The sequence below is a fragment of the Siphateles boraxobius genome, unplaced genomic scaffold, assembly GCF_051911475.1.
Source record: "Siphateles boraxobius isolate OS27281-9 unplaced genomic scaffold, OSU_SipBor_1 66, whole genome shotgun sequence".
NCBI lineage: Eukaryota > Metazoa > Chordata > Actinopteri > Cypriniformes > Leuciscidae > Siphateles > Siphateles boraxobius.
Window position 1 is genome coordinate 6,776,921 of NW_027509193.1, and position 18,406 is coordinate 6,795,326.

At 42.2% G+C, this 18,406-nt stretch overlaps 1 protein-coding gene across 1 annotated transcript in view; it reads right to left on the bottom strand.

Moving 5' to 3' along the window:
- Window positions 1-121: 121 nt before the first annotated feature.
- The window catches only part of tbc1d16 (TBC1 domain family, member 16), a 37,881-nt gene continuing 19,596 nt past the window's right edge, over window positions 122-18,406 (bottom strand). The window contains exons 6-12 of the mRNA XM_077211893.1: window positions 17,946-18,110; window positions 17,645-17,793; window positions 7,800-7,934; window positions 6,826-7,012; window positions 4,700-4,879; window positions 2,205-2,351; window positions 122-1,134 (exon numbers count right to left, since the gene is read on the bottom strand). Of these exons, the coding sequence (XP_077068008.1) occupies window positions 868-1,134; window positions 2,205-2,351; window positions 4,700-4,879; window positions 6,826-7,012; window positions 7,800-7,934; window positions 17,645-17,793; window positions 17,946-18,110 (1,230 nt within the window). The 3' untranslated portion in view covers window positions 122-867. The remainder of the gene's footprint in view (window positions 1,135-2,204; window positions 2,352-4,699; window positions 4,880-6,825; window positions 7,013-7,799; window positions 7,935-17,644; window positions 17,794-17,945; window positions 18,111-18,406) is intronic.

Sequence of the window (18,406 nt, forward strand, 5' to 3'; positions counted from 1 at the left end):
TTTGTGGTAATCAAAATTATGCCAGAAATGCTGTAGAATGTGCTCAACCTGGATTGAACCCTATTCCTTTATCTACTAAAGTAAACATGTCAGAAAGACAAATATAACACCAAGCAGCTTATTGCTGAGTATGACTTTATTCTAGCAAATAATGGTAATATCTAAAGGGTTAATTACATTTGCTTCAGCTCAATATCATATTTTGGTGCTTTTTTGATGAATTGTGCACAATATATGTATAAAGTAAAAAAAAAGTAGTCAATTTTGATTTCACATTGAGTTCAAGCTCTCAAACTAGTGACTCAATGAGAAGATAAATATGTTTTCTCATCTATATATCATCATATTTATTGTGAGGATATGAAAGGCATAGATGATTGTAAATATCAGAGAGCCACTGATAACAGCATCCCACTTCATTTTGGATGATTGTTTGTTTCATAGTTAAGGATTGCACACAATAGAAACAAAAATAAGTGATCAAACCCAAACTAAACTGAAAACACAACCTTCCTTCGACATACCACAAACAAACATTAACACATGCATACATAGTAGATATAAAAAAACAAAGGCAAAAACATTCTGAGACGTCAGTTCGCTAGATGTGACTTCATGAAAGATGGATGAAGACTTACACTTGATTGTTTGTGATCATTTTTGAATTATTGATGTGACAAGTTAATGATGTTCCTCAACCTCCTAAAGAGGCCGTCAACATCGGTACCCCAGAATGCATCGATGCACAAGGCAGTGTTTGACAGCAGACGTCGAGTACAGCTGTGACGATCCTGAAATTCCAGCACTCTGAATAGCGGCTCAGAGGCTAAGCCTTATGGGTAACAGCGTTCCTGAGGCGTGCTCGAGTCAAGAGTGCTTGCGGAAAGTGAAAATGTCTCGTGTCTTGGTGCCCCTCTTGCCCTGGTTGGGCTGGTTGGGGCTGGGTAAGGGTGGGCTCTCGGGGGTGGCGGTGCCTCCATAGGGGCAGCTCTGAGAGTCGGGATGCTCTCCGGAACATTCTATGGCCGGGATGTAACGGCTATCCCACATTCCGGGTCCGCACAGTTTACACAGGTCATGCAAGCTGCAGGGAATTCTGGGAAGAAGGCGGAACTGGTACAGCAGACTACGTGCCTAAGATTAGAGGCAATGAGAGAGAAAGAGAGATTGACTGAAGGGAATTGCAAAAAATACCTGACAATAACAGGTCAAAAAATGTGTATTATATTATATGCATAAATGTAAATAAATAAAATGTGCAAAAAAATCTACATATCAAGAGATAACTTGTTGAGGTAACTCATTCAGAAATCAATTCAGTGCCTCATTAATATATATAATTCACCTAAACACATAACTTCATCATAATAAAACTCTTATGTCGTTCCAAACTTATATTACTTTCTTCCTTCCGTGGAACACAAAAATATATTTTTAAAGTTGCTCTCTGAACTTTTTTTCTTTTTCCTTTCTGTAGTTTTTTACATTTTATTATTAGACTATATTATTTATATTATTATTCAACTTCCTTTTAATCAGAAAAGAAACCTGAGATTAAAAGATTAATACATGTTTTTAAACTGTGTAACACAACAAATAAAATAAAAATATTGAAGATCAATCAATCAATCAATGAATAAATAAATAAATAAATACTAATATTGAAGATAAATCAATCAATCATTCAATGAATAAATCAATAAATTAATAAAATACTAATATTGAAAATCAATCAATCAATGAAAAAATAAATACTAAGAAACAATACAGGTTTTTAAACAATACAGTACAGTTTTACAGGTCAGTACAGAAAACAATACAGGTTTTTAAACAATACAGTACAGTTTTACAGGTCAGTACAGAAAACAATACAGGTTTTTAATATTTCGAGGAACAATTTCTTTAACGTATTTTCAGTTGCTCAACCTAGTCTGCTTGTTGGTAATATGAAGTGAGGTGAGACTGCTTCTATCATAATCACTATGAGACAAATCTGATTTTTAGAAATATTTCGTCAGAGATGACAACATGTTGGTTTGGACACCAAAACTGGTTTTGCATGCTAACATTTGTTGCTGTGAGAAAAATATGTTTTGTATGCAGCAGTAGAGCGATGCATCACCTCAGCATGACAAAAACACACAGCATACATAACCATGAGGATCTCTGTCAGTGTGCGTGTGTGTGTGTGTGTGTCTTCATACCTTCCTCAGCACCAGTTCTCCATTCATGTGCATGGAGAGGTTACTAAAGTGCAGCAGCATTTGATCTGTAGCAAGCTGCTGCTCTGTGACATCATCACCGTACAGCACAATGATGGCTACACACAGGAACAGGTGGAAGTAGTCCGTCTGTCAGAGAACACAGAAAACATACAATTGCAAACCCTGCACCAAACACTGAGCGAAAACAACCAATTAAAAGACAGATTGCATAAGCTAGACCAATCACGAAGGCCAAATGAGACAATTAAAAAGCAGTAAATGCTGACATGCAAATGAGGGGCCAACACGGAGACAAAACAGTTTGCTCCCCAAAATCACCTCGTTATTACCATGCCAATGTATGCAAATGGATTCTGTGGAAGCATGATAATTAGCATCTCATCTTCATTAGACACTCTGCAGATCCTTAAAATGATACAGACACCCATTCGTTTATCTTAAGGGGAAGAATAAGCATGTTCCCCTGTTTTATCGAATGGAAGTGCATTTAAGGAACAACTTAGTCTTGCTTTCCATGGCTTCATTTCTACATCATGCACTGGTTTAAACTTTCACCCAAAATCTCCCAGAAATTTTACAGTAACAATCATAAAAGAGAAATAAACTTCTGCAGTCAAATGCAGTCAGTTCAGTTCCCATTTCTTTTGAAAGAGAAAAACTAACATTACCACATAATACGTAACATTTAACCAAGGAAAAAATCTTTACTTTTTTTATGCACGTTCTGTTGATTTGTCATCAAGATAATATTAGGAAGAATGAGTTGAAACAGCTCAAACATGACAATCTGATAATCTGGGGCTCAGGTCAGGAAGCAGACAAACTGTTTAAACCGACCGTCTGCTAGCTGTCTCACGTCACTGAGGTCAGATAAATCCCATCACATAGAGACTCTTTCACCTAGATATCATCGTATAGAGACTGTGTGAGTTCCCCGAATTAGGAAATACAAAAAACTTCCAAACCCATCTATGGGTAAAAATTTAAATGATGTTCAACAAATAAAAAAAAGATATAATACAAATGAACAAATGATAAAATGAATATTGCTGAATATTCGATCCCTTATTTCAAAAGCACTTATTGTTAATGATATGATTACAGACTATAACCTAGATGTGCTGTGTTGAACAAAAACCTGGCTAAAACCAGACGATTACATTATTTTAAAAGAGTGCACCCCGCAAGATTACGGTTATAAACATGAACCTCGTATGAAAGGCAAAGGGGGAGGTGTTGCTGCAATTTATAGTAATATTTTCAGAATTACTAAAAAGTCTAGTTTCAAATATAATTATTGTGAAGTGTTGGTGCTTAATGTAACAATATCTAGTGTAAATAATAAATCACATTTGATATTTATGCAGGCTACTGTATACAGGCCACCAGGGCACCATACAGACTTTATCAAAGAATTTGATGACTTTCTATCAGAGCTAGTACTGGCTGCAGATAAAGTCCTAATTGTTGGTGATTTTAATATACATGTAGATAACGAAAAAGATGCATTGGGATTGGCATTTAAAGACATTCCGAACTCTATTGGAGTTAGACAACATGTGTGACAACATGTGTTAGACAACACTTCCCATAAATCCTGATGTACTTGGTACCTCATAAGAAGGATGACATCTACGCTAATATTAGTCTCTCTGTTTATCCCTAGGTTTATCGCAGTCCGCCGGATCCAAGCCATATCCAGATCTGATGAAGAACCATCGCATTGGCAAGACGACAACGCATCCCTGAAGTGCCAGCCTCATCAGCCCTGTGAAGGCCTCATGGACACCTCAACCAACTCTTCTCCATACCGGTGTGATGACACCGACCCCCAACTAGATGGAACTGGATAAATATTGTGAATGTTCTGAGTAATCTAATCTTATCTGACTTCTGACCTGTAATGCAGCTTGAATCATAATCATACACTTTTCGTTCGTTGGCCAGAGGAGAACTGGCCCTCTGACTGAGCCTGGGTTCTCCCAAGTTTTTTTTTATCCATTTTGTCACCTGATGGAGTTTTGGTTCCTTGCCACTTTCGCCTTTTTCGCCTTTGTCGCCATTGGCTTTTGGCTTGCTTAGTTGGGCATTTAATTTTATATTTCACAATATTATTACAACATTTTATTACAGAAATACATTACATAAAGAAATGTTCTTTTAATAAGGTCTTTGAATGAAAATGGGACATGATCTATGTACTGTTATAATATAAAACTATATAATAATATTGTGTGAAATCTGTTATGCTCACTGGAGCCCCATCATGGACTGAAGATCTCTGAAACAAACTAAACCTGGAACAGGAGCTGCCCCGGAGCAGGTTATGTTCAGAGAGTTGCTAAGGCTACTTTACCCTGAAAGATACCTTCGTTTTTGGAATGAAAGTTGAGGTTATCGTTTACTCTGTGTAAACTTACCCGGGTATGCTGCATAATCACCTGCTTTCTGTAATCCCCCCCAGTGTGCTGTACCTGATAGTGTGCCCAGCAGGCCTCCCACATGCGCAGGGCTTCGGCATCAGGGAACTCGCGTTTGAAACACAAGAGAACCCAACGGTGGCAAAACAGCAACTGAAGCCCATCCTCACCCAACCGGGTTAGATGCAGGTGGAAGCGAGGCAGCATCAACCGCAAGAGCTCCCTTAGGTACATCTGGACACACATATGCAGATTGCCATGCAAAAAAACCCAAAAAAACAACAACTTATTTTTGAGCTTGATTTGGGTAAATCTGTCATTCTGGCTCTTTTGGACCTTAGTGCAGCCTACGACACAATTGATCCTGTTTTGTTCTCCCTGTATCCGCTCCCATTAGCCAATATTTTTCATAAACATCAGACTTCATATCATTGATATGTAGACAATATTCAGCTTTACCCTCTGCTAAAATCAGATGAGAACATGACGAGAACATGGTGGCGAAAAAAAAATTAGGATATTGGTATGTTCAGATGGACCAAAAACTTTCTAAATGTCTTAGCCCTACAATCAACACTGCAAGTTATCAAGCAAGAAATTTAAAAGATCGATCTTGTCTTTCTCTTCTCCAGTTGGTCCAAAATGCTGCGGCCAGACTTTTAATGAGTACAAGAAAGAGGGAACGTATTACACCTGTATTAGCTAGTTTGCATTGGCTCCCCGTTAAGTATCGAATCCAATTTAAGACTTTTTGTTTATAGTCATTGAATGGTTTGTTACCACACTATTTATCTGATCTGTTGATGTCTGTTTCTACCGTAAGAAGTGTTTAAAACTTAAGGGGGATCATTTTCGGTGGCAGCACCTCAATTATGGAATAGCTTGCCCTCGTACTTACGAACTTCCTCTTCTATACAAGTTTAAAATCTTCGCTTTGGATGTATCTTTCTACATTGGCTTATGAGTTAGATTAACAAGTTTCTGAATTGCTGAGATCAAAATGTAGGGATTGCACTTTGGCCAGCCCTGGCATTATTAAATGTGCTATATAACTCAACTCCAGCTAAAAATAACATTAAACCTCAAATACACCATTTAAATATTTCTAGAATGTTGTACTGACCAACGAAAAGAGAATATCTATGTGATGTAAATTAACAATAGGAAATAACATGCAAAATTGATTAAAGTATATATTTACATAATCATATCAACAAGAACAATATTTACTCTTAAATCACAACTGTATAAGAGAGAACATGTGAATTAACTGAAAGAAGTTGTACTGCACTGCATTATGTATTAGGCTGCATAGAATAGGTCAGCAAGAACCGGGAACACTTCCTATAACACCAGATGTACTCGTTACATCATAAGAAGAATGACATCTACGCTAATGTTAGTCTTTCTGTTTATTACGAGGTTTACTGAAGTCAGCTGGATCCGGGCCGTATCCAGATCAGATGGTGGACCTGCGCCTAGACATGACCACAACGCAACCATGAAGTGCCAGCCTTATCAGCCCTGTGAAGGCCTCATATACATGACAGCCATCGGCACTGATCCTCAACAAATTTGTCTGCATACCGGCATGATGACTTCGACTTCCAACCAGATGGAACTGGATAAATATTCAGAATGTTCTGAGTAATCTAATCTAATCTGACTTCTGTTGAAGTGCCAGCCTCATCAGCCCTGTGAAGGCCTCATGGACACCTCAACCAACTCTTCTCCATACCGGTGTGATGACCCCGACCCCCAACTAGATGGAACTGGAAAGATATTGTGAATGTTCTGAGTAATCTAATCTAATCTGACTTCTGACCTGTAATTCTGCCTGAATCATAATCATATACTGTTCGTTCGTTGGCCAGAGGAAAACTGGCCCCCGACTGAGCCTGGTTTCTCCCAAGGTTTTTTTCTCCATTCTGTCACTTGATGGAGTTTTAGGTCCTGTTGCCTTGGCTTTTGGCTTGCTTAGTTGGGGACATTTAATATTCAACAATATTATTGATCTGCCTTCCTTAAGGTGGACGATGACGCAATTTTCTTCTAGAAACAAACTTTGTTGTATTATTTTCATTTTCACTGTGAAGCTGCTTTGATACAATATGTATTGTAAAAAGTGATATATAAATAAAGGTGACTTGACTTGACTTGTACGTGAGAGAGATCCTCACCAGCTGCCTCTCCATATCCTCATCTCTAGGGGAACTGATGAAGATGGTGTTCTCCATGAGACCCACGAAGCACCAGAACGTGTCGCTCTCATCCTGGATCTCCGTCAGAAGAGGAGCCACCAGATCTGACATGCCCTGACAGTAGCCCATGTCTGGGTTAAACACAGCATAGTTCAACAGAATATGTCTGGGAGAGAGAGATGGAAAAATACAACTTCAGTGAACTTTATTTAAAATAATAATAATAATAATGTAAAACAAACACATGCTTTTTATTGAATCGATTATTATATATCATTAATGGGATGCCACAGATTTATTACATAGTACACTGAAATAGCCATAACCAAACATGAAAACAGAGATCTAATTTATAGCCACAGTGGCCTAAAATGGTATTTGGACACTAAGACAATTAGATAACATAATATGATTATTACTAAGTCATATTTACAATAATTTAATCCTTATTAAGTCTATCTATAACCTAATCTAATCTAATCTAATATAATATAATGGCATTTTTAAATTATGACTAAGCAGCTTCAATTCTAGAAAATTCTGACAACCTGATGTTTCAAATATAAACAGTAACACTTTACAATAAGGTCCAATTAGTTAGGGTTAGTTAATGCATTAACTAACATTAAGTAACATTGAACAATACATTTGTTTCAGTATTTATTAATCTTTAGTTAATGATTATTTATAAACTATTCATTGTTAGTTCATGTTAACTCTGGTCTATTAAATAATATTAACAGGTGCAACTTTTGATTTTAAGATTGTATTAGTAAATGTCGAAATTGACTAACTAAGATTGATAAATGCTTTCCTAGTATTTTTCATGGTTAGTTCATCTTGACTTAATGCAGTTAATTAATGTTAACATACAGAACCTTACAGTAAAGTGTTAACCATGTTCACAAATATTTATTTGGGAAGATGGATTAATGGATTAGTGGTTCTCTAACCTCATGATTTCTACATTGGGGTTGTTCTCTCCTCTGAAGTACATGTTGCTTCGGTCAGTTCTGACAACATCTTTATCAACAGTGAACTGGACCTTCCTCCAGAACTCACTGTGCTCCTCTGGACTCATGGACAGCCTGTACAGGGAATGAAGAAACAGAACAGTTCAACCAAAAAAAAAAAAAAAAAAAAAGATGAGGTGAATAAATAGGGCAGTTCTGAAGAGTCGATGCAATACTAGAGACGGGACTCTCAACAGAAAAAAACTAAATGAATTTTTCTTTTAATTAAAACAAAAGAAAAAAGATCAAAACAGATAATATATTTAAAAAAAAAAGGAAGGAAAAAAGAACATGGAAAGGGGGGTAATAGACCAGAACAGAACAGAACATCAAGCACCGTGTCTGAGGAGAAAAAAGAAAAGAACAGAACAGAACATCAAGCACTGCGTCTAACTCTCATCTGGTCACCCTACGTGAAAACATTCCCGTCCTGAAACATTGCGGTCCCTCTGGCTATAGACATTCTCATAACAAGCAGGTGGGATTTCATTAACACTGTTTGTTTTGCTGGAATTGATGCCAGACCTGATGCAACTTCATGTAAGTGTTTCGAGACCTGTGTTTGTATGAACTATTCCCACATCGCTCTCTGACTCCCCCTCTGGCCTCTTGAGGCTTAGAGCGCTCACTGCTCAGCAACACACACACACACACACACACACACACACACACACACACACACACACACACACACGCACGCACGCACACGCACCTTTATGAGTGACTGACAGCTAAAAATAGTGTATTTTATTTTATTTTAAAATAAGTCTATAATGGAATAATGTTTTAAAATGCTATAGTATCATATGTATACTGCAGCTGTGCTAGAAATAAAGAATGAAAATGTGCTTAAATCTGAAACATAAGTATAAGCATTCTATCAATGGCATGACAATGATTTAATAGATTGAGTTAATTATTTCCTCTGAAACACATTAAGCCACAGAGTGCATACATCTGCACACAATTATTGATTGGATATGGCTCGGATGACACCACAGCTGCCAGAAAATCCTTCAGAGACTCACAGTGGACGTAAAAACTTGTTGTGTATAAAAAAAGAAAAAATGCAAGTAATAATCACTGTCAAATGACCATGTAATAAATGTAGTTGCTCATCGATTGCTATATTTAAGTATGAAAACAGGACATTTGTTGCCAGGACATAAGTTGACAATTTGAGCAATTCTGGTAATTCACTTTATTTTGATGGTCCCTTTAACACATTCTGTTGAATATAATAACGTTGCACCTACATGTCTACTAACTCTCATTAGAGTGTTAGTAGAGTAGAGTATTAGTAGACTGGTAGGCTAAGGGCTGGAATAAGTTGATATGTAGTTGCAAAATTATTTATAGTCAGTAGAGTGTTTGTTGGAGGACCATCACAATAAAGTGTTAGCAGATATTAAGCAGAAAGTCCACTTATACTCTAATGAGAGTTAGTTGACATATAGTTGCAAAGTTACTTATAGTCAACAGCACGTTCAAAAGGGACCATCAAAATAAAGTGTTACCCAAAAGTGACTATTTGCAGCCAAATAATGCTTAATAGCCAAACGTTTTCATCAGATTGCAGCAGAGACACGACTGAGAACAAAAGCAAGTGGTTTAAAGGTGTACTAAAGCCACTGCTAAACTGATTTCATGCTGAGGCTCTGAATGATTCACCAACCACAAACCCAAACACAATCTAGCTAACTAGACAAGCTTCAGGATTAGCCGTCCTGATGGCTCACAGCAGCTCAGTTTACATAGAAAGTCTCCAGTTTCAGACTCCAGAAATATCACATTTTGTAAACAACAGGTTATGTCAGCCAGCCAATTTAAACAAAAGTGAGCAATCTAACAACTGGGTGTATCGCATACTGTAAGTCATCAAATGTCAGAGGAGAGATAGACTAGCAACTAGAAGTCACCATTCTCCTTGATAAAAAGTTAATACGCTGACGCATACAAGAAAGGAGTTCTCTTACGAGAGTATCTCTCGTAGTGCGTAATATCTTACGCTATGGGGAAAACCTCTTTTCCACGAGATATTGAAGCCAAAAATTATCCTTAATTTTGAATTAATGTAAAAAGCTGTGCAGCAGCATGCAGACATAGGCAAGACGGCTTGCGCGCCCATTGGCTGCCCTGCGGCAACAGCAACAGCCTATCGAGAGAGGCTCTGCATGACACATATCCAATGGGGGCATTTCGCACCCATTTCGTCATGTCCCGCCAATAGGGTGTGGTCTTGCCATATAAACATAGCTCGATTAGGCTGGTACAAATGATTTTCATCTCTTCAGCGAAGCATCACCGCATCGCTGGATCCGGAGTGAGAAGCTACGCCGTCTGAGAAAAAGCACACAGCGGGGCGAGCCTTGAGTCTGAAATCGCTGGCATCGCCACCTTTAGCCGCCGTACCTGCTACGCTTTCCGGCGTTATATCCTTTTCTGCAAGTGTGTGTGTTCGCCGCTGCGACACACATTTTTTCACTGTCTCTCTCCCTCTCCTAAAAGAGCTGCGTCTTTTTCAAGATGCATAGATCCTGCGGCTCGTGCCGAGCCATACTCAGTGAAGAGGATCGCCATGTCATCTGCGTTTCCTGCCTGGATGAGGATCATGCGGCTCTCGCTCTCGTCGACGGCGGATGCCTCACTGTGAGCTACTGCCGATGGTGACTGAGGACTCGCCTGGCATCATTCTCAGAGCCTGCACTTCAGCCCGCTGTAGCGCCGCGCCGTAAAAGCGCTGTGCCTAGCGTGGCCCCAAGCCTTCTCCTGCCCGCCAAAGCTCGCCGGTTCGCCCGCAAGCTTCGCCGGCATCGCTTGAGTCCCTCACCGACGGACAGCGGCCGCCGTCTGCCGCCGCTTCCGCCATGGAGGTCGACGAAACAGCCCCGAGCCTTCTCCAGCCCATGATAGGTCGCCAGTTCGCCCGCCAGCTTCACCAGCTAAACTCGAGTCACTCGCTGACGGACAACGGCCGCCGCGCGCCGCCGCTTCCGCCGTTAATGACGACGAGATAGCTGCATCTGTACAGAAGGCCAGATGCTCTATCCTGGCGTCGGACAGTGAGGACTGGGTGAGCTCTGTGGACCTCCCCCCCCTCTGCCCGCGAGTCGTCAGGGAAACGGGCCAGCATCAAAACCGCTGCGCGGCTAGCTTTCTTTACGTTACAAGAAAGATACCCCGCCTACCGTGGACATGCGTCACCGGTAAAATGAGGAAAGAGTGTGTTTTGGTCCCACCAAGGCCGGACCAATCTCCATTTCTCAAACATTTCTCAGCTCCTCTTAGTTTGAGCGGCTGAAAACGTCAATATTGCAGCAATGAGCCTGTTGTATAACACGCACGCCTGCAAACAAACGCCAACAAACACACAAACTGTGATGACGCCATCTTATATCCTCGAGCTATTTTAAACTTTTGTCCTTTCCCCCTGTGGCTCAGTGGCAAAACCCAAAGCCTTCGCATGGGACACCAGTGTTCGATCCCAGGTCTTGCAGCAGATAAAATTTAGTCTCGCCGCGGCCAGACTTGCACCGAAACTTTTCGCTCGTTCAGTTCCAAGAAAATGCGACTGTTCCAGTGTATATTGCAGTAAACAAGCCGGTACCATGGCCCGCTTGCCTGCTCAAAAATGCCGTTTCCACGGCGACCCAGAAAATCATATTAGCAGTGTATTTTCTGGTATTCCTGCCACAGCCGATGGTGTTATGAGTGTAATAAAAATGCCCACAGCCCAGTGTTCATTTCTACACACAAACACAGCCCACCACAGTGCAGGACTCGCACAAATGAGATCGACTCATGTCATTGTGCATTAAATGTAGTGAATGTGCCCACAACCCAGTGCCCACAAACACTACACACTGCATGTGCCACGTTTTCTGTAAAACGAAACCAACACACATACAGTCAGCTAAGACCCACGGTGTTTAAGTCTCGTCGCGGCCAGACTCCACCGAAACTTCTCGCTCGTTCAGTTCCATATAATGTGACTGTTCCAGTGTATTTCGCAGTAAACAAGCCGGCACCACAGCCCGCTTGCCTGCATACAAATGCCATTTTTACGGCGACCCAGATAAATCCCAAAAGAGTGTATTTTCTGGTATTTCGGCCACGGCCGATGGTGTTATGAGTGTTGTAAGAATGCCCACGTCTCAGTGCCCATTCCCACACACAGACACAGCCCGCCACAGTTCAGGGCTAGCACAAATAAAATCGACTCATGTCGATTGTGCAAAAATTCAGTGAATGTGCCCACGACACAGTGCCCACAATCACTACACGATGCGTGTCCCTCGTTTTCTGTAAAAACGAAACCGTCACACATTCGGTCAGCACAAGCCGACGGTGTTCTCAGTGCAGTGAATGTGCCCGCCGTCCCGCGCCCACATTCCTTCACAGACACGCTCAACCCCACGGGGTTTGTCCCGCTCGTTCTCTCTCCACAACCTGTCATAGAGAATTCGAGCGCGACCAGGCTGCCCGCCGTGATCGGCGCGCCTCCCGCCTCGCACACTGTAAACACAGTGTTTATGTCTCAGCACACCGAAGCTCTGCAGCCGCCGCTATGCTGCGGCCAGAGCCCGAATTTCATTCTACCCCTAGCTATTCACGCAGATGCGTGGGCAAAGCTTCCCGGGGTATCAGAATTGGTGTTGAACACTATAAAAAGAGGCTATTCGCTAAAGTTCGCTCGATGTCCCTGCCGTTACACGGCGCGAGTCGAAACCACGGTAAACAACGAAGTATCTCATCTACTTCGAGCCAAAATAGCGAACAGAACTGCTGAGCAAAGGGGCCATAGAACCTATCTCAGGCTCAGAGCGAAGGGGGGCTATACAGCAGATATTTTCTGGTACCGAAAAAAGACGGGGGTCTCAGACCCATTCTAGATCTGCGACAGCTGAACAGAGTGCTTATGAAGCGCCAGTTCAGAATGCTGACAACAAGGAAAATCCTCGCGCAAGTGCGCCAGGGAGACTGGTTTATGTCAATAGATCTGAAGAACGCCTATTTCCAAATACCAATAGCGTCACGTCTAGGGCTGCAACAACTAATCGATAAAATCGATTATAATCGATTATGAAAATCGTTGTCAACGAATGTCATTATCGATTAGTTGGTCTGCTTACGTCACGGGGAGCGTTTACTGGTACGCACACACACGCAAGGTCTCTCTCCCTCAGGCGCTCTGCCGAGCGCGCGCGCTACACGGTTTGGAGCAGTCTCTTCTGTCTCGCATGCGCGCTCTTGCTTGCGCGCTCTAGATTTCGGGAGTTTGAACTAATTCGCGGGCATCAGGGAGCCGCAATCAATATGCGGGAGACTCCCGGGACTTCCGGGATGTCTGTATTTTGTCTTGAGCATCAGGTTGTGCAATCAGTTCGCTCGCAACGTAAGTGATGGATTAAAATAGCGCTACCGCAGAAATAGGTTAAATTAAAACGGTGTTTACAAAGTGAAGCATTAAATACAAAGGCAGTTAATAACAGCAGCAGTAAAATATTGTTTTTTAGTCACTGTACTCAGTGGTTTTCAGCGAATGCTTGTGCACTAATGCATAATTTCTCCTGTCCTTTACTCAAGCCTGTTAGCTTGCTGGGTAACGTTACCTCCATTCCGTTCTCTTTTTATAGCATTTGTCTACTAAGTTTTAATTGTTTTTCAAACGCGATCTACTGCGGCTCTACATTCACACAATTGTTTTCAGTCTTTCTATATTTATTTAATCAATTTATCCTTATATTATATTCTTTTATATATTATATATATAATATATATATTATATTCTTTATCCTTATATTCCTTATATATAATTAATTTTAAATAAAAATTAAATGAATTATATATTTTAGATGTTTTTAGTTTGTTTTTAGTTCAGATATTCACATCTGAACAACATGTCTGTGTAAATTTGTTTTAACAAAAATTGTGTTAAAACATAATATGTTGGATATCATTTTTTTAACAATAATCATGTTTGTCAACTTGCCATCAGCAATTATCATTAAAAACAATGCAAATATTGATATTAGTAAAACTCAATGTGTGGCTTTTGCACTTTTTAAAGTACACTTTTACACATAAATACCCTGATTTACGGTTTTATTTAGTTATAATAAAAAAAAAATCTAATTTAATTTCTATCCGATTAATCGATTAATCGAAAAAATAATCGTCCGATTAATCGATTATCAAAATAATCGTTAGTTGCAGCCCTAGTCACGTCACAGGCGATTCTTGAGATTCGCCTTCGAGGGCCAGGCATATCAATACACAGTCCTATCGTTCGGCCTATCCCTAGCACCCCGTACATTTACGAAGTGCATGGACGCGGCCCTCGCACCCCTGAGACTTCAGGGCATGCGAGTTTTGAACTACTTGGACGATTGGCAGATTCTAGCTCGATCACATTCAGAGCTCATAGAACACAGAACCACATTACTCGAGCATCTCGATAATCTGGGTCTCACAGTCAATTGGGCGAAGAGTTTGCTGTTTCCCAGCCAGGAAATCTCTTTTCTGGGAACAGTGCGGGACTCGCTGTCTATGACAGCACGTCTGTCGCCAGAATGAGAACTTGACATTCAGCGCGCCACAAAATCCTTTCGCCGCGGCTCTATAGTCCCGCTCAAAAGGTTTCAGAAAATGCTGGGCCTCATGGCCTCGGCATCTTCAGTACTCCAGCTGGGCCTGCTTTGCATACGCCCACTGCAGTTATGGCTGAAAGTGCGAGTTCCACCCCGGGCATGGTCCTCTAGTCTGTTTCGCCTCAGGGTCGACATGAAATGCATTTATGGCTCTGGAACCTTGGAAAATAGCCGACTGGTATCAGTCAGGCGTGGGTCTGGGGACTACCTCGAGTGTGACGGTGGTGTCCACGAACGCCTCCACCTCGGGATGGGGAGCGCTGCTCGAGGGCAGACCGTTCTTCGGCCAGTGGTCAGAACGGGAAAAGCTCCTACGCATAAACTGTCTAGAAATGCTGGCAGTCGACAACGCGCTATGGCGCTTTTGTCCCCAGATAAAAGGCCGCCACATCTTAGTCCGGTCAGACAACATGTCAGTGGTGGCATACATAAAATCACCAGGGTGGCGTCAGGTCCCGAAACCTTTACAGGCTGACGGAACTCCTCTTGGTCTGGGGTCATCACAACCTGCTTTCACTGAAAGCAGCGCATGTGCCTGGTCGCCTGAATCTGGGACCAGACCGTCTGTCCAGAAACAATGTCCCAGCAGGGGAATGGTCACTGCACCTGCAGACGATCCAACTGCTGTGGGAGACATTCGGCAGAGCGCAGGTGGACCTGTTCACGTCCCAAGAAAGCGCTCACTGTCCGTACTTTTTCTCCAGTAGCAGGGATGCGCAGGCCCACGTATGGCCCCGCTGCCCCCTCTATGCTCCCCCCCCCCGTCTCGCTCCAGCCTCAAGTGCTGGAACGAATCAGGGAAAAACGGATGCCAAGTGCTACTCGTGGCTCCGCTCTGGACAAACCAGAATTGGTTCCCAGTCCTAATGCGGCGGACCAGCACTGCTCCGTGGCCGATACCGGTGAGGAGAGACCTCCTCTCTCAGGCAAAGGGCTCGATTTGGCATCCTCGCCCGGAATTATGGTCCCTACATGCATGGGCCATCAACGGGTACCCGCTAACCTCCCAGAGGGAGTCTTAAATACAATCACGCAGGCTAGAGCCCCGTCTACTAGACGGCTCTATTCCTCAAAGTGGTCAGTGTTCTCTGCCTGGTGTCAAGCTCAGGGCTTTTCACCCGCAGACTGCGGGGTTACGGAAGTGCTCTCCTTCCTTCAGGAGCTGCTGGATAAGGGCAGAACCCCATCCACACTCAAAGTATACGTGGCGGCCATAGCGGCGCTTGCAAAACTGACGTCTGGCCAGTCACTGGGGAAAAACGACCTGGTCGTGCGATTCCTCAGGGGAGCTCGGAGGCTGAATATTCCCAGACCCCCTCAGTCCCTGTGTGGGACCTTTCTACGGTTTTGGAAGCCAAGAAAGGTGCCCCATTCGAGCCAATCCATTTGTCAGACATGAAACATCTGTCTCTCAAAACGGTATTCCTTATGGCTCTCACTTCAGTGAAGCGCGTAGGGGACTTGCAAGCGCTTTCGGTAAGCGTGTCATGCATGGAGTTTGGGCCTAATGGCTCAAAAGTCATACTCAAACCAAGGCATGGGTACGTGCCCACATCCCTCAACACACCGTTCAGGGCCCAGGTTATTTCCCTGTGCGCCCTCCCGGTTCGTGATGAGGAGAAGGATGCGAGTCTCCTCTGCCCTGTCAGGGCACTGAGAGCTTATGTGTCCCACTGAGCGTTAAAACAGCTCCATGGGTGTTGAATAACCCGTACTATTACCCAGTTCAGGCTGAACACATTCACCCTGTCTGCGTGAAACACTGTTAACATAACTAGCTCCTGTAGGATGCTATTTCATGGGGAATGATGCTTGGAGCCTCTCTTCTCCGACTCTCTGTGAGTCTATGGTGATTATGCACTATATGAGCCCCGGGCTACTGCCCTTGGGACTTTGGTGTCGGATCCCAGTACGCACAGCGTTTTGCATTGTGTTCCCCATAGCGTAAGATATTACGCAGTACGAGAGATACTCTCGTAAGAGAACGTACTCGGTTACTAACGTAACCTCTGTTCTTTCTAGAGAGGGAACGAGTACTGCGTATCTTGCCGTGCATACACAGCTCTGGTTCGCTTCGGCGATGAAAACCAGTTGTACCAGCCTAATCGAGCTATGTTTATAGGGCGAGACCATGCCCTTTCTGGCGGGACATGACGAAATGGGCGCGAAATGCTCCCATTGGATATGTGTCACGCAGAGCCTCTGTTGATAGGCTGCTGCTGTTGCCGCAGGGCAGCCAATAGGCGCGCAAGCCGTCTTGCCTATGTCTGCATGCTGCTGCACAGCGTTTTACATTAATTCAAAATTAAGGATAATTTTTGGCTTCAATATCTCGTGGAAAAGAGGTTTTCCCCATAGAGTAAGATATTACCCAGTACTCGTTCCCTCTCTAGAGAGAACCGAGGTTACGTTAGTAACCGAGTACGTTCTACATTACATACAGTTTAATAGGATTTAAACAGAAATAATTATATAGTATTTCAATTCAATTTTAAGCTTGCCAGTGAAATTGCTGATGAAAACTTTTGTCAACAAATATGCATCATGATGACAATGAAACCATTTTAATTTATACACTTGAAAAAATGTAATAAATAATAAACACAATCACAAAAAAATAATCAAACTCAACAGACTTTCAATGATCCAACAATGTGCTTTAAATCATCAATACGGGCAATTCTTGAGTATATCGCAATACTTTAAATTTAATTCAACCACAAAAAAATATGAAAAAAAATATACTTCCATGCTTTTGCGTTCTTTCACAAAACGTTTACATTCCCCTGGAAAACTCCAACGAGAGAACACAAAAGCATTGACATATTATTAACTGTCCCAAGCGTCATTAAAGTACATGATTCATAAAAATATTACTGGCCAGTGTTACTCGCATTTGCTTAATTTTAGGCACAGATTTAAATTATATTTAAATATAAAGAGCAACGAAGTGCGACGCCATAGACAGCTCCGTTCGAGACCAGCAAGCATTTAAGGCCTGAGTTGAACCGATCTCTCCTGTCCGGAACTAACGGAGCGGTTTGTGGAGGGACACAGGAACAGTGTTGAGGGAAAACAGAACTCTTTAAGGTTCTATACAGAACCTGTTCTTGTAAGAGTGTAGTAACCACTAACCTCCTCTGCTGGATCTCCTGGTACTCCACACGCTTCTGCAGTCTCCAGGCTTCACGCTCCTCAGAGGAGGAGTCGTAGCTGTAGTAGTGCAGCAGGAAGGGCCACACTTCGCCACGGATGGACGGATCGATACCCCCGAAGAAGATCGCCTGATAGAAATGCCCGTCAGAATTAAACAGACCCTCTAAAAACGATCCACACATCACAGACAAACATTGTTACAATAAGAGTCAAAAAAGCCATTCCAATTTAACATAGCTGAAAAGAGCAACTTCGACAAGTGATGTTTTTAATGTCTGACCTTCCTGAGCTTGTAGTCCTCCACCACCTGGCCACTGTTGTTCAGATGCCGGAGCCAAGAGCTGACGTCCAGCCGCCGATACAGTCGCTCCTCTGGGTGCATCTCGGCAGACGGTAACGTGGGTCTACGGATAGAAAACTGCATGCACGACTTCTCATCCGACACCTGGAGTGGGAAGAGGTAGAACAGGAGAGAAAATGCATGAACAATAACGTGTATAGAATTAATACGCTTCTGTTCATACTCCTAACTTAATGCGTTACATTTAAGACATCATGAATTCAAAATGAAGCCCATTAACCTTCTGGATAAATGTCCCTATAGTGTTATTCACATTATTGAAAAAAATTGTTTCTCCAGCAGCGAAAAGACATAACTGGGTTGTGCAGGCTTAATAATATGCAAGTATGTAATAATGCAAATATTGCTATTAATAATTATGAATATTAATTGTGAATATA